Source organism: Castor canadensis, chromosome 14 (genome assembly GCF_047511655.1).
Source record: "Castor canadensis chromosome 14, mCasCan1.hap1v2, whole genome shotgun sequence".
Taxonomy (NCBI): Eukaryota; Metazoa; Chordata; class Mammalia; order Rodentia; family Castoridae; genus Castor; species Castor canadensis.
Genome location: NC_133399.1, coordinates 92,274,404 through 92,296,770, shown reverse-complemented (window position 1 = coordinate 92,296,770; position 22,367 = coordinate 92,274,404). Strand labels below are relative to the sequence as shown.

Genomic DNA, 22,367 nt, shown 5'->3' with positions numbered 1-22,367 from the left:
AAGTCAGAAGGGGGTCAGATATCCTAAGGGCCAAGCTTGAGTTTTTCACTACCTCGTAAGCAAATTGAGTGCCATTACAGCAAACTAACATTTCATTTTTCCTCAGCTGAAATGTCACTTACATACCTGAAGTCCTCTGTGTGCATTTGAAATCCCTGACCTCCCTCTCTGCTCCCAAAATGTTCCAATCACAGGAGCAGCCTTGTATCCTGACTACATTTGGGGGTTGGATTAATGGGGACCTGAGCCAGACACACAGCCCACATCTGTGGCTTCTGCCTCTGTGGATTCAACCAGCCACGTGTTGAAAAGATTTTTTAAAAATTTGTATCGGTACCTACAAACATCTACAGACTTTTTTCTTACCTTTATTCCTGGAGAGCTCAGTGTAGCAACTATTTACATATCATTTACATTGCATAAGTTACCTAAGAGGATTTAAAGTAATATGGGAAAGCAGAGAGAAATAAATAAATAAAGTGATATGGGAGATGTGCATCAGTCATACGCAAATACTACATTGTTTTGTAGACAGAACTTGCACATCTTCACATTTTGGGAACTACAGTAATCCTGGAACAAATCCTGCATAGTAACTGAGGGATGACTACACTTGAACTTGCAGAAATCCAATTGGGGGAAGTAGTTGGAAGAGAGGTACAATGATCTCTTATGTAGGTCACAAAGACAGGACTTTTGATCGCCCCCATGTTGTCCTAGTAATAATTGCTACCATGATGTCTTCATCCAAAACAATCTGATAAGAGCATGGTGCCAGGTTTTTCCTTCATTCCTCCCTCTTTGATCTGACCAATATCTTGGAAGTAGAAAATTATAACGAGCATTTAATGTGAATATGGCTGGCAAATGCCATCTACATTGCCACCACAGACAGGTTAGGGACAGCCAGTCAGCCCCCCAGGTATTCAGCTAGCATGACTACTGTGCTTCCCTTTGTTAGATTCCTGAATTATTTATTTCCTGTTGCAGGTGAGAGGCTCAGGCTGCGGTCTCCAAGTGTCCCAGAGCACACATCCCTGGCTGCTTTCTCTGAAATAATTTCACTTAGTCTTTTCTTCCCTCCTAGGAGGAAGCTGAGGCTCACAGGTCAGGAGGAAATGAAATAAAAGCCTTACAAACCCTGTAGGTGAAATGAGGACGTTCTCTAAGTTCTTAAGTTCTATTATAAATTAGGTATAGCCCAAATATTTAATGGAGAAGTGAGAGATTGCTGGTTGTCTGGTTTGGTTGCCTCTGGGGAATAGCTTGCTGGCTTGTGTGGGCAGCCAGAAAACACAGTGCTCCCTGGAACCGCGTCCTCTTCTCAGCTCTGAATCCTTCCTGAAGAGAGGAATTGAAATCCTAGCCATTTATTTCTGTTTTTGCAGCCCACACTCTCAGAGTCCAAACCAAATAAGCCCAGGAAAGTTCTTGCTGTTGGCTGTTTATGAGCTGTACGGTACCCAGAAGTACATAATGCTCTAGCACTGCTTCCTGTGCAATCTTTGTCAGCCTTAGGACATCCACAGACTTCTTTATCCTTTTTGATATTATTATTATTATTTATAATCCCAGCACTCAGGAGGTCAAGGCAGGTAGATCAAGAATTCAAAGCCCGCTTGGGTTATTTAGCAAGATCCTGTCTCAAAAAACCAATTTTTAAAATGTTCACGTATACATTGAAACTCACTTCCTTACCTCATATTTTCATGAGAAATAAAATCTTAGTGTTCATTCACTCTCTGCACCCCTTCAGATCCCTCCACAGCACCCCTAAATCTTTGATCTCCTCTCTGGACATCTTTAGTGACAGGTGAGTCACAGTCTCCCCACACAGGCTCAGTTATTTTCAGATTGCTTATATTAAAGTCTTTTTTGAATTGAAGACTGCCTATAATTTGCCTTTTTTTTTTAATAGTACTAGAGTTTGAAATCAGGACCTCACACTTGCTAGATACACATGCCCAGTCCTTTTTGCTTTAGGTATTTTTCAGATAGGGTCTCATGTCTTTGCAGGGGCTGACTCCAACCTCGATCCTCCTACCCATGCCTCACTTATAGCTGGGATTGCACATGTGTACCACTATACCCAACTTGTGGATTGAGATGGGGACCTTGCTAATTTTTTTTTTAACCTGAGCTGGCCTTGAATGGCAATCCTCCCTATCTCTGCCTCCTAAGTAGCTGGGATTACAGATGCATACCTTCACACCCCGCTATAATTTGCTTCTACTGATTCATCATCCATGTGAAAGCTCTTTCAGTAATTGATAACCTGTATCTTTCTTTTACTAGTGCTGGGAATCAAACCCAAGGCTTTTTACATGAGCTAGGCATGAACTGCATCCTCATCTTATTTTTTCTTTTTTTGAGATGAGGTCTGTCTGTTACTCAGGATGGCCTTGCACTCCTAGGCTCAAGTCATCTTCCTGCCTCAGCCTCCTAGGTAGCCGAGACCATAGGTGCATGCTGTCACTCCCTGACCACCCCTTTATCCCTCTCTTCAAGTCTCTGTTCAGTCCAGGCTCCCCCAGTTCCTATCATTCTTCCTGTGTTATACTTCTGAAACTGCCTTCCGGCTGATGCTCTGAAAACCCTATTTGTGGACTGTGGTGCCCATAATTTGGCCCAGTGCTCAGCTGTGCTCTTTCCAGTGCAGATCAAGGCAGGAGGCTTTGTTCTAAATACTGTATATCTATTAAGCAGCCTAGGATTTAATTAGCTTTCTTGGCAATGACATAAAACTATGGCTTGTTTCTTAGCAGCAACTGCATATTTGAGTAGTTGGATTTTATAATCCCAAAACAGAGCTGCCATGTACCATGAACAATTTTTTTTTTTCCTTTCTGGGATCAATCCTAGGGTCTCACACATGCTAGGCAAGCACTACCACTGAACTACCTCCCAACCCCCCACTGACGGATTTTTATCTTGTTATATGGGCTCATTAGCTCAGATTTTTAAGGATCTTTTGGGATTCTGATTTGCCCTCAAATGTATTAGCATTCCATACTCGTTCTGTGTCACCTGCAAATACAATAAGCTTATTTTTGGTCTTCAGCCAAGCTGCCAATAAAAAAAAAATCGTGTGTAGCATAAAAAATGCAGAGCCCATAGTATGCCAATAAAAACCTTCTTCTAGATTAAAAAGGATTAATTAATTAGCAAGCTTTGGCTATGATTGTTCAGCCAGTTATAAACCTATGCAGTACCCTATCTCTCAGCCAGGGTGAAGATGGCGTGGGCTGTCCTTTGTGGCACCCCAGCATCTGAGCCCCCTTTCTCTTTGGAAGAGTTTCCAGACCTATGAGTCTTTTGGAGGACAGAGACCCCTTCCTTTTAAGAAAGGTAAAAATGACAGCCACCCGATGTCCTACTGCCCTTTGTAGCTAGGGTGTGAGCATGTGTTCTGGGTGTCACCAAACAGAGGTGACATGCTGAACACAAAGTCAGGAGCTAGAGATGCAAAGCAGTTGGGACTTGAAGGATTCCATTCTGGCAGAGAGTAGGGAGCACCAGGGTCAACAGTGTCCGTGATGCAAATCCTGGCATTTATGCCAATATTGATAGGCTGTCATGTCCTCCAAAGACCAGCTTAGTGGATTTTGACTGCACTGGGGTTTGAACTCAGGGCCTCACGCTTGCTAGGCAAGCACTCCACCACCTGACTCAAGTTCCTAGCCCCAGTTTGGTGGTTTGGGTATGTGGCTAAGTCTATGCTGACTAGCCTTTTTGGAGCATCTGTAAACTGTCCTATGTCCTTAACTAAAATCCTCTTTGTTTAACTTAAATTTGTTTCTGTTGTTTTTGACATAAAAACAAGAAAATTTTCTCTTGAAATGTATGCACAACACATGAGCCTCATCTACAAGTTTGTCAGTGGAACAATCCTATCAGAAGATATGAAATCAGTTTGACACAATTTGTCCTTGTGGTCAGAGGCTGGGTATGCACAGTGATTCTGTGCTGGTTATGCTTTTATTTATTTATTTGTGGTACTGGGGGTTGAATTTAGAGCCCCGTGCTTGCTAGGCTAGGTGCCTAGCCACTTGAACTATGCCTCCTGTCTTTCTCTTTTTTCAGACAGGGTCTTGCTAATCCTCACCCTTGCTATATATCTATTCTCCTGCCCAGCACCCTGAGTAGCAGGAATTATAGGTGTGTGCCACCTGCTCTGGCACTGTTGGCTCTTTCAAATCACTGCTATATTTTCAAAGCACTCAGCAACCATCTTTAAGGATTCTCCTCAAGATTCTCACCAAGAATCAACATCAAGCTCATTAGCCTTTATTTTCTAGAAACTTCTTTCTGTTTTTGAACATTGGAATTGTACATTCCCTATTCCTTGTGGCTGTTGTATTTCATAATTCCTCAGAGGTTATCCAAAAAAAATCTCTGCACATAGAGGTTATCAATCATATTTGTAAATTTTCTCAACAGCTTGAAATCTAATTTTCTTTACTAAAGAAATGCTCTCATTCAATCCTCTCTTATGCTTGATTTGTACTTTTTGGTTCGAAGAATGGTTCTCTTTGAGAAGGCACAAATAACACTCTGGGCTTGGGTCTAGGAAGAATGCAGTCCCCATGACCAACCTGTAGTGGTCTCTAGGGAGTCACTGTTTCCAAAACTGCTACAGAAGGGATTGGCTCTAGGTAAGATGGCAGAGGATACAGAATTCAGGCAGAGATCTAACCTCTAAATCATCCCCTTCTCCTGAGAAAACACAACCTCTCCCAACTCCATAGCTGCTGCACCCATTTCTGTCACCCCACACCCCAGGGATGACAAGCAATTGAAGTGGTTTGACTCTTCCTTAACTGAGATGAAGGCAAGTAACACGGAAGGTCTTTAACCGAAGGTCCCTGGCCAGTTCTGAAGAGAAGCAGATAGAAACTAAGATTGACTTTTATAGAGAATATTGGCTTTCCTGCATATCTTGTCTACTAGGTGACTTCAGGGCTTTGTGCAGCTTGCCTTGTCACTATCAGCTCTTCCCTGCCCTAATTATAGGTTGACATGGGATGGAGCCCAGTTAGAACTACCTTCATTTCTATGCTACTTGCCAGGAAACTCAGGGTCAAAGAAGGTGGGGTTGGAACATCCAGGAAGACTAACATCTGAAGTTCCTGCAATACAGGAAGGCAATTCCTGAACTCTTACAATCTGGGGATGGAATGGGTCGTGTTATTTCTCCAAGGAAATTTTAGACCCAAAGGATATGGTTGCCTTTGTAACAAACAACTGCCCTAATCCTTGTCTGTGAGATGTCGAACTATAGTCAATCTAAACTTCTCCCTTTTCCCAAAGGTTTGAAGCAAAATCCACATTATTCTGAACAGACACATTTTAATTCCCCCTACCAGATACACCAGACTCCTTCTTTAAGGACAAACAAAATCACCACAAACGAAAATTCACCATACATGTGATGAAAAGATTGAACAAAGAGGCCAATGTGAGACACCAGTGTAACTGACTTATGTCAAACAACACTGCAAGAAGTAGGGGAAATGCTTAGAGAGAGTCTGTATTCTTAATAAGTAATTACAAAAGAGAGAGAGAGGGCGAGTTGCCAGTTGGGCCTCCTCTCAGCAGTGCTCTCACCCTCAGCACCTGCAGGTGGAGGAGCAGAGCTGGGCCTGGGGGCTTGAGCTGGAAGCTGGCTACACATGGCAACCCCATCCTCAGCCTGCTAATGCTGGTCCTCTAGGACACCTCTGACTGTCCCGTTCTTTTCCAAGGTTGAGTGTGATAACTGATCAATACAGAAGGAATAATGGAAAATGGGCTGCTTGGGGCATCTTGAGTCACAGGTAATCTTACTCCCAGGCTGCCCTCCCCATGCTTTGGTTCCCCAACATTTGTACAAGAGAATGTGCTTTGTAATTTGAGACCCACTAATGCACAATCTGGATTTGCTAACTTCTTTTTTGGGTTTTTTTTTGAGATAAATTCTCACTGTGTAACCCAGGCTGACTTGGAACTTGCTCTGTGGCCCAGACTGGTCTTGAACTCATGATCTTTCTGCCTGAGGAGTGCTGGGATGGCAGATGTGCACCACCACACCTGGATTTGACTTCCTATCTTTGAGTATCAGCAAAGGATTGTTCTAACTCCCATCTTTACTGCAAAGAAGAAACATAACCAATTCTGCTAGTTTTCCATTTTGTCCTGTCAGGGAAGAAACATTTTTTAAAAAGTCACCCCATGTACTCGATCTTGAGAAATCACCAGCAGAGTTAATAGACATCACCAGCAGCACAGAATCAACAACAATGTGTGTTTCTTTCCTCCCCGTGGCCATCTGCCCAGAATGAGAGATGCAATATAAGAAGCAGAGAAAATTATTAGAGATGGAAAAAAAGCACATAGAGAGAAGGACTGGCCAAGATGTGAATCCAAATAGCAAACGGAGATGCCTGGGAGTGCTCACAGCAGCAAGCACTTGCCACAATTACTACTCACACACAATTGCATGAACAGCACAGTAGGCCAGGGTGACATGTGACTATTCTCAGAAATGATCTTATTTTGCACGAGAAAAATCAATGTAAGGACAATATTGTCATATTTATGCACCAAGCATCATGCCATGTTCAATGAGATTTTTATATGATTTTAAAGACATCCTTTCAATCTGTCAACCCCATATGATCTGCCAGCAGGATTTACACATCATTGCACAATTACATTATAGTGAGAACACAGAAATTTCATTTCAACTCTGACGGGGTCTACAAGAGCTTTGTATCACTTCCTTAAGAGGAATCGTTTTGTTTGGTTTAATAGAAGAGAAAAAGTCAGGATGGTTGCCAAGCACTTCTTGGTTTGCTTCCAAAGCATTCTGAGCAGAATGTCTCCGAAAGTCAAATGTAACATCCCATTCAGGGATTTGGTTGGATTGTGGGTGCTCTCAGAAGAGATTGAGAAGAGAAAGTTCTTTTTCAGTTTCTCTGTTGCAGTACAGATTGTGGAGTTCTTCTGTTATGTGTGACTTATCCTGACTGTCTTCCTGTCCCTGTTCCCCAAAGAAAATGTTCTGTGATGGTCCTGTCCTCTACATGCAATAATTGATCTTGATTGCCAGTTTGACTGGATCAAGACGTATCTAGATTAGTAAAGCACACTTCTGGTTGTGTCCCTGAGGACATTTTCAGAAAGGATTAACTCTGGGGGAAGACCCACCCTGAATGTGGGTGGCTCCATCCCATAGGGTCTGGACCCAGATAGAATAAAAGAGGTAAAAGGAGAGAGCCAGCTAGCACAGGAATTCTCTCTCTCTCCTTCCTGGTGGTCAAGAAGTGAGCTGCTCTGCCAACACCTTCCCCTCCATGACGGACTGAAACATCTGAGACTGTCAGCCAAAATAAATCTTTCATCCTTTTAGATTGTTTCTCTCAGGTATTTGTCACAGGGACAAAAAGCTGACCACCACATGCAGACAGCACTCTGTGAACACTTCAAAACTGTGGCCATTGGCCATTGGCTTGTCCACTGACACATGCTCCTTTTCCTTTAAGGTAAGGAGTTCAAAATCATTCAGATGTTTTTCTGTCACTCCCATTTGAACATGTTTTCAGCTGCCTACAATATACCTACAGTTTGACTCCCTGCACACCATTATTTCAAAGTCAACATTTCCACCATAAAACTTACCTTGGAAATGTACTTCCCACACAACATCCCTTTCAAAGGCTCCGCCATATAAATCTTAATTTTAATACAAATCTTATGTGCTAGTTTATGTGTTTTTGTTTGTTTTTTGAGGCAGAGTTTCATTATGTAGCCCAAATTGGCTTCACAAATTCATGATCTTCCTGCCTCAGCATTCCCAGCGCTCAGATTACAGTTGTGTACCACCACACTTGGTTTATTTTTGTTTTTATCAATTTCCTATGTTGATTCGACCATCAATTCCTACTGGCTCTCTTTTTAAAAAATATACCTCTTCTAGCTTTATGTATGTTTCATCTCCTCTTCCACCCCCCATAGCGTAGGTCTCTATTGTCTATGTCCTTGACCCCCCCCCCCATCTCACTGGCTGCTCTCCACTACTCAAACCTTACATCATCACCTAGCTAACCTTTTCTCTGTGTCACTTCTGTATTAGGAAACCTTCATAAGCATCAAGGTAAAACTTCTTCATGGCTTTCAGGACTTGCTAGCCTATGTTCCTCAGCTGACTACAAAAAGTACATTTTCTGCCTTAGTCATGGGTTCTCTGTCTCCTCATGTGTGCTCCATGCCTGTGGCAGAGCCATTTCACTTCTGGTCCTGTCCCTGGCATTTCCTTTCTCTGGTATCTACTAAAAATTTCTTTGTTTGCCCAGGTCCTATCACCTTTTCTTATCTAAAATATGTCTTCTGCTTTCCTTGACCTCTGATTTTATTTACAGTCTCTACTTCAGTTATTATAATGACACATTCTCTTCTAATATTTCTTTTCTTTTTGAAACTTTTTTTTTGGGTGCTCTGGATTAAACTCAGGACCTCACACATGCTAATCACACATCCCATCACCAAACTCAGCTGCCTTCTTGGTCCCTAATATTTCTGAAACCTGAGTTTGTACTGTCTCCCCAATAGACAGTAATCCTCCAAGGTGAGGACACTGCCTTCCATTTCTTTCTCCTAATTGTCTCCTCCTCTTGAAATACTATCGATGTTCTCTGACCCTATATTGTACCTATTTTTATTTTTCCATTTTTAATGGGAACCATTTGCAGAATAAAGTATTTCTTGTGTATCTTTCTCGGTGCTGATCACCATGTTAGCTAAACACACAGTGGTTTGGGAGAACCCATTGAATTAATATGTAATTATTTTTGAAATGTAGCAGGATACGTGTGAATTAATTTCAGGCCAATAAAACATATCTGCAAACTCTTTAAGAATTTTAAATGGAATCATTTGTCTGTTTTCCCCTTTGATTCAGCTGTGATGTCTTTTATTAAAACACAATGCCCTGATAATGACTTGATTCAATTAAAATTAAAGAAAGAGGAAAGGCAAATATAAACTTAAAAAAAAAAAAACAACAATTTTTTTCCAGGGCTGGATGTATGGCTAAAGTAGTAGAAGGTCTGCTTAGCAAGTGCAAAGCCCTGAGTTCAAATCCCAGTCCCTCTCTTCTCCCACACACAAAATGGTTTTTCCCATGGGAATTTAAAAGGAGTGTTAAAAATGCACTGTCTCTAAATGAGGACCTCATTTATGGAATATTCTACCAGTCGTCAAACTCCATTACTCAAAAATCTCTACAGAATAGAGTGTGGCAGTGGTAGCATGGGAGAGAAGGGTGGTATAGGCAGAGATGGAGACAAAGGACAGAGATAGAGCTGGTGAGATAAGAAAAAAAATCCAAAATATCAAAATATTTTTAAGAAGAAAAACAATGCAAGCTCTGGCATAGCTGAAGATCTCAGGCTAAGATTCTGATTTTAAAGTTTTGAATCTGCTTTGCAGACCTTAGTCACTGGGTGAATTCAAATGCCAGAGAGATTATTACAGCTTTCCTTCTATAAGGCATTTCCTTTTCGATCCTGTTTTTGAAAACTTTGCTCACTTGGGTTTTATTATAGGGGCTGACTGATAATATGCCAATCCCACAATCTGTCTGGGGCAGATAAATCACAGGAAAGAACATTTCAGTTTAAAGGGTAGAAATTCAAGCCTCACTTTGATTTTGCAGCCATTACCACATCATAGGATTCCCACAATTACTACCCCTGTAGAATAAGCAGTGGCGACTCTATATGGAGTCCGCCCTATTGCCATGGTGGCCAGAGCAGGAGGGGAGGCAGCCATCTTGGATTCCTGACTCTGCCTCAGACTTGTGTTCTTGCTGGCTGCTATTTTTTGTGGGGTTGACTGTGGGGCCAACCTAATATATGAGCCACCTTTAAGTACTGTCTCTTAAATTATTTTCTGTCTCCATCTTTATTGGCTGTACAGAGAGCTTTCAACAGTCAAGGTGGCTTCATGTGACATGGAGTAGTCTAAAACCAGCAGTTGTTTTTGTTCAAAAGACCCACTCTGGGTGGTGCTGTTATTTCAAATCTAAAACATAAAAGATTTTCACTCATAGAATCCTCACCACCACCCCCAACCCCAAATTTTCAATCAGAATCAGGTTTATTTTTCTTTCTTGCCTAGCGCACACCATCCATGTACTCAACTGAGCTACACCCATAACCAGAATCAGTTCTTAACATAAGTTCTTATGAAAGAAGGAAAGGAGAGAGAGGAGAGAGGAGAGAGAGAGAGAGAGAGAGAGAGGAGAGAGAGAGGGAGAGAGAGAGAGAGAGAGAGAGAGAGAGAGAGAGAGAGAGAGAGAGAGAGAGAAGGAAAGGGAAGGAAGGAAGGAAGGAAGGAAGGAAGGAAGGAAGGAAGGAAGGGAGTTACAAATTAAGACCACAGGAGATGGCTGAATTAGCTTGGATTAAAGTGTGAGCTGGAGGCAAAGGTATCAGTCTTTACTGCATTTCTGCCTTTAGGGAGTTTATTGAATGTGCTTTTGTGATATAATTTATAAGGAAATTGGTTTTACTCAAAAGACTTTTTTTGCTTTATATCTGGTAGCACCCTTGAGTGCTTCAAGAAAAAAAAAGGTAATTCCATTAAGCTTTCCATTTTCACTGCAAAAGAAATGAACTAGATGTGATTGGAAAGATAAGGCCCTGGCAGCTGGCCTCCACTTGAACTGACCTTGCTCCAGGGGTCAGGGAATAAGAAGTGTGGCCTTTGTTCCAGAGATGTCACTTCATGTGCAATTAGAGGGCTAGAGTGCCAGTTTTCCCTGCTGTACACTGAATCTGAGTTTGCTGCAAAAATGTCCACTAGGTTCACAGTAGGTAGATCATCTATCTGATCATCGTTCTAACAGCTTCGAGAGTCCTGTGTTCCTTGTGGTGATCGTAGGGGATTAAAGAGCACAATGAATGTTGAAGTCAAGACTGACTTGGAAGCGATATGACCTGACATGGAAATTATGAATCTGTGTTTGCTGGTTTGTCGATGGCCCTCTCAACCATACCTAAAGGCTTTGGCAGAATCCCCCCAATTCTCCTTCTCAATTTGATTTCTATGTCCTGTGTTTTGGAGGGGATGAGGAGGAAAAAAACCATTCGAGATTAAGCAATGTCTGGGCTGTGGATATAGTTTAGTGTATGTGAGAAACATGCTCACCTGTCCAAACTCAAAGAACGGACTCAGGGACATGTGAAGTACAGTGAAAATGACACTTTAATGATGGTCTTGCAAGACCAACTGTCTGGTGAGCAGGCATGCCCAGAATGGTTACAATGACCATTTTTATCCCTAGTGTGCAAATCCCTCCCGTCGGTCCTCATTGGCTGAGTACCAAAGGGCAGGGGTGGAAGGTGTGAGGGGTGTACTACCTTCCCAGAAGTCACCTAAGTTTTATTATTTCCTCTCCGGTTATTTTTAAATATGCCTGTCTTGGGATTGGTCAAAGTTTAGAAGCAGACTTAAGTCTCCACCTCCTTCTGTCTCTTTGAGGCGGGAAGGCCCCTCTGTGGTACATGCTTTCTGGCACATTTTTACCCATTTCCTCACTTCATGGAGGCTTACCCCTCCCTTGTCAGTTGGTCCTTCCCCAAAATCCTGTTTGTGACTTCACAGGTGCATGAGCTTTGTCACATCCAGAAGTGGCTATGGAAACAAGTTATCAGTAATTTTCCATTCAGGGTTAACTGTTTTGCCTTGAAAATGGACTACCACTGACTTTATCTCCAACAGTGTAGAGTGCTTGCCCACCATGCATGGGGCCAAGGGTTCCAGCTCCAGCACCATAAAAGAAAGAAAGAAAGAAAGAAAAAAAAAAAAAAGCTAAAGAAATATTCTCCACTGCTCAAAGTTAAATGCTTTGTGTTTTCAATATCCAATAGGATTTCTAATAAATCGAGTTCTGTAGTCCTTAATGTATAAATCGGGGCCTGCCCACATGAAACTGGAAACAGTATAGGAACATCACATTTTTGTTGTGAGTTCTTAAAAACAGAGATTTTTACAGGTGGGGCACACATGTAATACCAGCTATAGGAGGCTGAGTCAGGAGGATTGCAAGTTTAAGGCCAGCCTAGGCAGCTTAGTAAAACCCTGCTTCAAAATTAAACAAAAAGGGCTGGGGCTGTAGCTCATGCCTAGCAGGTATGAAGTCCTGGTTTAAAACCCCAGTACTGGGGAAAAAAAAAAAAAAGAAATAGCTGCAGTGGCTATTTAAATCTAAATTAAAATTAAACTCAGTTAAAAATTCACCTCTTCATAAATGGCCACATTTCAAGGGTTCAACAGTGACTGATGTTACCTAAAACATAAAAAGGACCTATTAACTCAATTCTTTATTGGTGGACATTTCAGGTTGTTTCCAATATTTTACTGTTATAAACAATACGGCAGGTGGTACACACTTGTAATCCCAGCACTCAGGAGGTTAAGGCAGAAGAATCACAAGTTCGAGGCCAGGTTGGACTATATGGTGAGCCCCTGACATAAAAACAAAAACCACAACAAGCAATACCAAAATGAACATGGTAGTGTCATTTTATACTCCAAGAATAAATTTATCTGAAAGACAAATTCTTTTTTTTTCCCTGGCTTTCTCTTTTGCATTCCAGATTTTTATCCTACAGCAAATGTTTCTTCTTCTCCCTAAAAAGAAACCGAATCTCAAGAGGCAGTGACATCCCTCATCCTCTCACTATGACGTTAACTAATTTCCTTACTCTCGAAATCACAGCACATCACCTACAAAAAAGAAAACATAAGTTATGACTAGAACACTGCAGTTTCTTAGGACACATTTAACTTCCGTAAGATCCACTGTCATTTTTATTAGGATACGTTCATTTACATTGTACTTTAGTGAGTTTGCCCCATCAACTCCCCTCCCCCAACCCCTTCCTCACCCTACTTAAAGCAACTGTAAGAGGTTTCATTGTTCTATTTACGTATGTGACGCCCATCAACCATATTCTCTCACCCTCATCTTCATTCACTCTCCCCCTCCCACAAGTACCCCCCTCCACACACACACCGTACCTATTTTACAGTCCTGTCTTTTGTTATTAATACTAAAGTCGATGTTCAAGGCTCAGAAGACCCCATCTCAACCAATGAAAGCTGGGAATGGTTGTGTGTGCCTGCCATCCCAGCTACTTGAAAAGTGTAAATAGGAGGATTGTGACCCAGGCCAATTCAGGCATTTTTTTTTAAAGCAAGACCTTTGGGGAAACTAAGGCAAAAAGGGCTGGAGCCATGACTCAAGTGCAGAGCATCTGTGTAGCGAGCACAAGATCCTGAGTTTAAACCCTAGTACTGCCAAAAAAGTCAACTTTATGCTGCATCTTTACATCTATTTGCATTTCTCTTAACTGCAAATGGCACCATGTAGTATGTTTTGTTAATTTTTAACTCTTTATAACAGATTTGTGTTTATTTTATGGTAGTAAGTAATAAAATAGACTATCATCTACATATATTTTATGCATCCTTGACATAGCTAACATTTTCCTTTTTTTTGTATTTCTGGTGTATGTGTTTTACCTTCAAGGTTTTCAAATTGTCACAAATGTCTAAATCTTGATGTAAGTAGACCTGCCCAATTGAAATCCACATTGTTCCAGGGTTAACTGTAACAGAGAACACAAAGGAAATCAAAGAAATGTTCATCTGTGAAGCAAATATGGGGTATTTTAACACCGTCACCATTTGCTTTGGCTGGTCCCACTCAGCGTGATAGGTCCTTCCTGCCTCTGGTGGTAATTAATCACCCAGGGGCGGCAGAATGGCTGCCGAAGCACCCCCATTACAGTCTGGAGCCATAAGCCTTAGGGAGGGTCACTGCCCTTTCCCAATCCTGGACGTTGGCTGATCTCCTTTGTAAATATTTGGGAGGCTGGCAAGTTCTTTTTCTTGGAAAGGCTTGCTGCCAGCAGGACTCTATAAGGATAGCTTAATTGGTTCAGACACGTCTTAAAGAATTTCACATGGATACACACACAGAATTGTCTAATAGTTAAACATCTATCAAAAGCACTTTCCAAACTTGAATTCTAATGTTCTTCATAGTTCTGGGTTGAAATTGTCCCCCGAACTTCGGGAGGCATAAAAATGTCTTCAGCTGGGCATGGTAACACACGCCCATAGTCCCGGCCACGAGGGAGGCTGAGGCAGGAAGAGTGATTGAACCCAGGCACTTGGGGCCAGCCTGGACAACATAACAAAATGCTGTCTGAAAAACAAAAACAAAAAAACTGGGCTGGCAGAGTGGTTCAAGCGGTAGAGGCCCTGAATTCAAACCCCAGTGTCGCATTAAAAAAAAAAAAAAGCCCTATTATAATAGGATTAGAAAATTAATGTACAGTTCTTGAAAACATCACCTTACTTTGTTCCTTCTAAATGTAATTAGCCCTTGAAAGGCATCACTGTGCTTCACAAACTCCAAGGGAGATAAAATATTGGAACCTAGAGATGAGGTTAATGCCACACACTAAAATATTAAAATTTCAAAACAGTGGCATTTTCTCCTTTACCCCTTGTTTTTACCCAGTGAGGTAGACAGGGCAGTGACAGGTAGAAGAAACCAATAACGGACTTACACAGTGATTACAAAGCTACAGTATGACCTTTCAATTCTGACAAGTAGTTTCATAATAACCAAAAGTTAATAGGAAAAATATGTATATTATATATAGTATATTATATATATAAAAATATATTTACATATATATATATATATATATATATATAAAATTCTTGTTGTTGTTGTACTGGGGTTGAACAACTCAGGGCTTCCTAGGCAGGTGTTCTACACTCAAGCCACACCACCAGTCCCTTCTGCATTGGTTATTTTTTGAGGTAGGGTCAGGCTGGCCTGGACGATGATCCTCCAGTTTGTGCTTCCCCAGCAGTTGGGAAGACAGGTACACACCACACTGAACCCAAGCATTGGTTGAGATGGGGAAGCTCTTAAACTTTTTGCCTGGGCTGGCCTCAAATTGTAATCTTCCTGATCTCTGCCTCCCAAGTAGCTAGGATTACAGGCTTAAGTCAATGTGCCATGCTAGAAACTATTTTTTTTTTTTAAACAAGACTTAAATGGTTCTTTCATTTCATGGATGATTAAAAGCACGGTGAGTCTGAGGGTTATGTTCCCATGCCATGCTGACACCTATGAGTTATCACGTGGTGGGTTACAGGTCTGCTCCATCTATGGCTGAGACCACTTCCAGCACTTACCAATTATTTTAGTAACCCTGAGCGGGGAAAGGGGAGGGAAAGTGCTATATATATACTTCTGAAGACTTTAAGCCTAAATAAATAAGGCTTCTTGGTTAGACAGGTAACCACCAGACTGATTCTTGCGTCTTCTGTTTGAAAGGTGTGCAAAGAGTTTTTATGAAGTAGAAATTAAGTCAAAAGTATCCCAGGTTAAAATTTTTTAAAAAATAAATAAAAATTTAAGGATTGACACAAGGGGCATACAAAGGTTGAACATCAAATTTTAATCTTGAAACCTTTTATCCAGTCCTCAAATTATTAACATGAAAAGGAATGATAAATTATAATTTTATCATTATCATATCACCATGTAACAAGCCCTTGTTACAAAATCCATCTACTTACTGTCTCCAAAAACCAACAGAAACCCATACATGACATTCCCTAATGATCTACTGACAGATGAAATTTTAACCAACTTTATACCAGGAAACTATTCACAGAGGTACTTCAATCACATAGCTTAAAATATGGAGAAAAGACAGGTAAAAAAATTATCTTAACCTGTAGTAGTCTTTTTACTTTTTAAAATTTTTATAAAATACACTAATTTCCCAAAATAAAGAATATCATGACACATTGGTGTCAACTTACACAGATGAAAGCTGGTGTCAGCTTTTTTTTTTTCTAACTAAAGTTCATTTCACCAAACCTTTATATATTACATGAATATCCAAGTAAAGTATTTAAAATAATTCAACATACAGGAACATAATGTACAGTGTTTTATTTTAAAAAATGGCTAACTTAGGAATGATTTCATTTTTGACCACGTTACATATCTTTTTAAGACGATGAAACCTCTTGCTATTCCAAGACTTTTCAGTTCATGTTTCTATTTCCCAGCTTTAATTCTTAAAAGTAAATTAAAAAAAAATAGTGAAAAGGTTTGTTTATTTCTTTGCTTACTTCCCATGAGAAAACCGTGGTAACAATCTCATTCACTACCAGGCTGTAGTTTTTCAGCCTGTTTTTTCAGGACTACCCAGACCCACAACTGCATGGCATCAGAATGAAACTGAAGAGGCCAGTGACATCAAAGAGTGAATACAAAAAGGCCCCACTGGGTCCTGCCACAGTCGTAAGGTGTGGGCACACTCACTCCTGCCGAGCCCTGCACAACTTCAACGGCACAGTTATAGGAGCAGAGTCTCCGTCCTTTCTGTCTCTGCTGGGAGGACATAAAAGCATTTTACTAACGACTTGGGGGATGGCTAATGGATGCCTTTGCCAGAGGGGGAGCGAGTGCACTCAAGAGATCCTGGTCAGTAGTGGCTTTGGGGTAGAAAAGAGAATGCTGTTTATTTTACACTTCCTGCATCGGTCAATTCTGAGTGCAAACTAACCTCAACAGGAAATTGCAATGAAATATACATACCATGCAGTCTACAGTATGGTGGGAATCCAGTAACACATGCAAGATGGTAGAGAAAGAATCACAATGGATGAATGTAAACTTTTCAGTGTTTCATACAGCCTTTGACTTTAACACGAGTGCACCACTCACCACACTATCTCACAAACGTTTTATTGTGTCCTGGGCATGCAGATCACTTGGGGAAAACAGAAATTACATTTCAGACAGTGAGTACAATTTCACTTTCCCCTACTTTCCAAACGATGAGTTGAACTGCTTTTATTATAAAACTCAATACATTTCTGAATACTTTTTTTTTCTGTCAGTGGTTGTGCTTTATTTTTCCTTATCACGTCACTAATTTCATCCTAGGAAAATTAAAGGCCCAAAAAATTAAATTGAGGACTAGGTGTCAGGTTGATTCCTGATCAGACTAGAAAGACAGGGACCCACTAGCTTCTCTAAAGTTTTTGTCTCCCTACCCCAGGCCCTTATTGATACTGATTCAGGTGTGTGTTTGGTTTCTCAAAAAGGAAACCCAAATTAGAGAACTGGCATTTCTGTCTTAAAGAAGCGGAGTGTAAGGGTGGGGACGGGGATGGGGGCAGGGGGATGCATTCTATGTCAAAAAGGATCTCTTGCTCTCAACAGGAGATGACCCAGCTTCTCCATAGCTACCACTTCATAAATTAATAATTTCTTAAAGCATAATCCAAAGAATTTATCTATTACAAGAAAAGTTCAAGTTTAAAAAAGCAAAATAAATTAGTTAAGCCTTGTAAACAATTGTCCATTTTAGTTATATATCTTTAAAAAAAAAAGATTTCTCTGTATAATACATCAGACAGTACAAGGCACACCTTACATATCAGAGCCATGATAAAACCCACCCAGACACCATCTTCTTTCACTCTGTTTGCTGGGATAACCATGCAGGGACTTGGGGGCTCTGGAGTCGCACACCAATCCTCTGCCCAGCTCCTGAAGTCCACAGATGTGCTCTTTCCATGAAATTGCTTTGTGCTATTTTGTCGTGTGGTGTGATCTTGAACCTTCTCAGCGTTATGTCTCCTCAGATGTTTTCCACAAAGCTTCCTGGGAAAAGGCCAGTTTTCCCGTTTCGTTGTAATGTGCCTTTGAACCAGCCATCCTCTCGTTTTTTATGAACAAACACAATATCTCCCTCTTTAAGTTCAAGTTCTGCCTCACTCTGAGGAGGATAGGAAACCACCACCCTGTGCCTACAAGAGAGAGGGGAGAGTTTAGTTACGGCAATTCAAAGCAGCAACAAAAATGGTGTACTATTAGTCTGCACCAGCCCTCAACATAAACAGAATAGGAAACAAGATAAATTTGTTTATAAGGGTTTGTAAAAACTGAAAACACAGCTCGTCTCCACTTAATAGAGACTTGGTATTAACAAAGATGGAGTCTGGATATACACAGTCCCACACCCACAATGATTTGTTTGAATGACCTACACAGGGAGAGCCATTTTTATCTGTGCTCAGTGCTTGTCTCTTGGCTGAACAGACAGAGAAAGCTTCATTCCACTGTCCAGGAGGGGAACCATTTTTGTCCTACCCTCTACTCCAAGAGGAGAAAATTCAATTTATTGACTGGTAAGACTGAGAGAAGTAGCTGCTGAGCAGGTGGGTTCTGTCTTCTTTGAATTGGTTCTTTACAGGCTGTGTGAGTTCTGCAGTACTATCTTATAATTATGCACAGAGGGAACAGAGGTCAGGCCAGTCTTCTGGAATGCTGTCTTTCTGTATCACTGACACTGGAGTTTGACATGGGTGAGGCAGCAATTTTGAGAAAGTGCTCTTGGCCTTATGTAGCCAAATTCTCCCATGAAGAAGAAGACTGTGACAAAAAATTCAGTCTAGCACTACTGGTAATGAGGTTGACATTCTGGTCTCCATTAGTCTCATATTTGTAATCTGCTTCTCCTTGATTCTCAACTCACATGTCATTGGGAAAAGGTGCAACTGGCACTTAAACACTCCAGCAGCCCAGCTGAATATTACCTATGCCTCCATGCCTCCTTGTCTCCAAATGGAGAATTATGGTCTCCAGCTCAGGAAGCCAGATGGAAATGACTTATTTTAGGCTCCATTTTTTTTTTTAATCTTCCTCTATCCAGCATCATTTCTTTCCATTACTCCTCTTTTGCTTTTCTCAACCAAAGGGCAGTGGGGTGGGGGCTGGGGTATGGGTGGTTATCTTAGGCAACCTCCCAGTTAGCCCCAGCCATCCTTGCCTTCTGGTATTCTCATACTTGTGTCTTTTTCAACAATGCACAGGATGACCTGTGTGACCACTAAAATATTACAAAAGTGACATGCTATCTGAGCTAGGTCATTAAAGGCATTGGGGCTTCCCCTTTGTTTTCTCTTGGATCATTTGCACTGGGAAAAATCACCAGGTGGTGAGGACACTCAACATTCCTATGGAGGGTACCACATGAACGAGCTACTTTGGAAGCAGATCCTGCAGCTGCAGTTAAGTCTACTAGAAGCTGGTTCTTTCATCAGTCTCCATTCCATAAAAACCAGAATCACTCACATTAAGAAAGACCCTATGCCCTCTGAAAAAAGCAGTCTCAAAATCAACGCCAATATTGCAATACATCTATCTGCCTGAACATTTCCATATTCACTGAATATGCTTTAGTAAAGTCAAGCACTGCTCAGTGGTCATTACCTCTGGGCTATCTGAGCTTGCGCTATAGGATCAGAAGTGGCTGACACCACAAATAGCTTTCATTGGCATAATGAAGGTGTGTACCCCCTGTATAGCTCTCTGCCCCTCTCCGGTTCCTGAAGACAGAGACAACACCAAGGCAAGTCTATCCACAGGCCTTGATGTTGTGGGCCCTGTCCTCCACAGCTTCACCCAACAATTCTGTACTTTTTACTCAAAGTCAGCTAAAAAAACAAAAAACAAACAAAAAAAACCCAGCACATACCAGGGCACTGGTGGCTCATACCTGTAATCCTAGCTAACTGGGAGGCTGAGATTGGGAGACCTGAGGTTTGAGGCCAGCCCAGGCAAACAGTTAACAAGACCCCATCTCCAAAATAACCCCAGCAAAAGGGACTGGCGGTGTGGCTCAAGTGGTAGAGTACCAGCTTTGGAAGTCTGAAGCCCTCAGTTTAAACTCCAGTCCCATCAAAAAAAAAAAAAATTAGATAAAAGATCTTTTTTTCCCCTCTTATAGGATTAACACCCAAGGGGCCTTCCTTATACTGGCTTAGTTAAGTGAGGCCCCTTTTATAATAAGTTGCTATGAATCTCCTGATTTTGGGGAAACTGGCCTCTTTTTTAAAGTGCTGATAATTGAACCTAGGGCCTTCTGTACTCTAGGCAGGTACTCCATCTCTGAGCCACATTCCCAGGTCTTTTTTAAGCTTATTTTGAGATAGTGTCTCACTAAATTGCTCAGACAGGTCTCAGCCTACTGAGAATCTGGGATTACAGGTGTGTGATACTGTACCTGGTGAAACTGGCCTGTTTTAAAGTTTGATTATATGTTACCTGGCTCCAGCAACTCAATTCCACTTTGATAATCAAAAGCAGACTCTCACAAAACTGCTTAGCAAATCCAAGCCCTTTTCTTACAGCATGAAGGATTCCCCCAGTCCATTCTTTTCACCCTTTCTCCCCATTATTAGTGTATTTGTACAAAAGGGCTGCACTGTAATTTCCTGACATGCATATAATGTTCTTTGATCAAATTCACACCTTCTACCTCTTTCTTACTCCACCTTCCCCTTTTTCCTTTCCTTTTTTTTAAACACATGACCATGTTTAACACACTTGAGTGTAAGTGCTACAGATTTACACCTGATTTTTTTTTTTTTTAAGGCAGGTTCTCCCTCTGTAGTCCAGGCTGGTCTCTGACTCTCCTCCTGCTCCATCTCCCACCTGTTCAGATTACAGGCTGCATCACCACACTTAGCTCACTTAGTTGATTCTAACCAACCTATTTTCTGTGGGCCCAAATGTGTGTTAATACTAATAAAAATTGTGTACTTTTTCCCTAAAAAGAAAAGACAGACCCTAGCAAGAATCTCAGAATATTAGACTACAAAAAATCAGCATCTTTGCAAAGGTAGGTGGCTGCCCAAACAATTACTTAGCTCCCTTGGGCACAGGGGCTAAATTATACTCCAAGGTCTGAAGCAAAAGCACAACATAAAGGCTGCTCACTGTTTCTGAAAAAGGTTCAGGTACTTCAAACACGAGCAGTTACAGATCACAGGGTCAATCAAGGATGGGATGGAGGAGGAGGACGCAGGTGGGAGATGCCTGCACCTGGGGTCTTTCAGGTCATTAAGGTCATGTAGAGTGGCTTAATTTGGGGCCGGTTATCTCAGGTGTCCGTTCCCTTGTCTGTAGATTAGGAAGTAGTAAATTAAATGAGTACTTAACACACAGTGACAGGAGATCCTTAGAATGATGACGGACACAAAGTGCCACCCCAAGATTCAGTGCCACCATGACCATACAGCTGATGCAAGACTAGCCAGGGGCCAACACTTCAAGGAGGGGAAGTGTGAAGGATGGCCAGTCAGTGGCTGGCCACTTCTCACCAGGAAACCGCCTCAAGCCACAACTTAAGAATCTTCCTGGTAATGACATTTAACACAGCATTTTGGAATTCCTTCTCTGACATCTTTAAAAGTGAGACAAACAACTTCATCATGGACATATCTGAAGGCAGAATCCAGAAGAGATTCCTCAGGTCTTATGCCAACCAACGTGCTAAAAATCCACAGAAAAACCAATCATGTAGTTGACATTTGGGGCAAGTTAAAATTTAAGCAGAGCTTTACAATTCTGGAAAAAAGTGTACCAGAGATTCAAAACATTTCTAGAGTAGATCTCCTGTGAGATATATTTCCCACTAGTTCTCTGCAAGCTGCCTTACAGGTAAAATGGAACAAAAATAGTCTGAAAAACTTGAAGTGAATTAGATTAATATTTGCATTTTATAAAATGCACTAAACCAATCTTGTCAAAAATTTCTAAACTAGAACTGCTGCTGGGCTAAGAACATAATCTTCCTGCCAAGTTCCCAGTGGGAGCAAATTTTCATTGCTAAGTTATAAACCTCTAAGGGGTGGAGTGAGAAAGCCTGTGCATAATGGAAACTGTGACGGAGTCTTCAGCGTGTGAAGACTACCAGGTGCAGCAGTGACAGACTCTGCTTAGAAACCGTCCGGTTCAGACTCTGGCCTCGGGCCTCGTGTTTTGCATAGAGACTTCTAATACAGCTGCAGAAGGCCAGACGCTGGCACAAGAGGCCAGTGATCTCCGGCAAAAAGCTTTGCCAAGCAGAATGTTTACAGACCGGCACACAGCTGGAAGGCACAGATGCGGAAGCCTTCACATCTGCCGCCCCACCCTCTGCCTCACTCGGAGTGTGGTGTCCTCATGACACAGGCTCCTGGGCAGGTCTCAACCTCCAGTCACAGACCACTCTCCATGCTACCTGCTGATCCACCTCCAAAACCTGCATCCTGTCCACTACTCTTCATTGTCATTGTCAGCATCCTGCTTGATGACCTCATTACTTTTGACCTCCTCCCTGCCTCAAATCTCTTCCTGTCCCCAATCCATTCTACACAGAACACACATATTAATATTCTTAAATGGCAACTCTGTATGTCTGTGTCAGTGCCCAATGCCTGTAAGG

At 41.5% G+C, this 22,367-nt stretch overlaps 1 protein-coding gene across 5 annotated transcripts in view; it reads right to left on the bottom strand.

The window, feature by feature from the left end:
- Nucleotides 1–15,511: 15,511 nt before the first annotated feature.
- Nucleotides 15,512–22,367, bottom strand: part of Sh3rf1 (SH3 domain containing ring finger 1) — a 152,896-nt gene continuing 146,040 nt past the window's right edge. For all 5 annotated transcript variants that reach the window (XM_074055007.1, XM_074055010.1, XM_074055009.1 and 2 more), the window contains one exon: nucleotides 15,512–17,904. In XM_074055007.1, coding sequence (XP_073911108.1) covers nucleotides 17,736–17,904 — 169 coding nt within the window. In that variant the 3' untranslated portion in view covers nucleotides 15,512–17,735. The remainder of the gene's footprint in view (nucleotides 17,905–22,367) is intronic.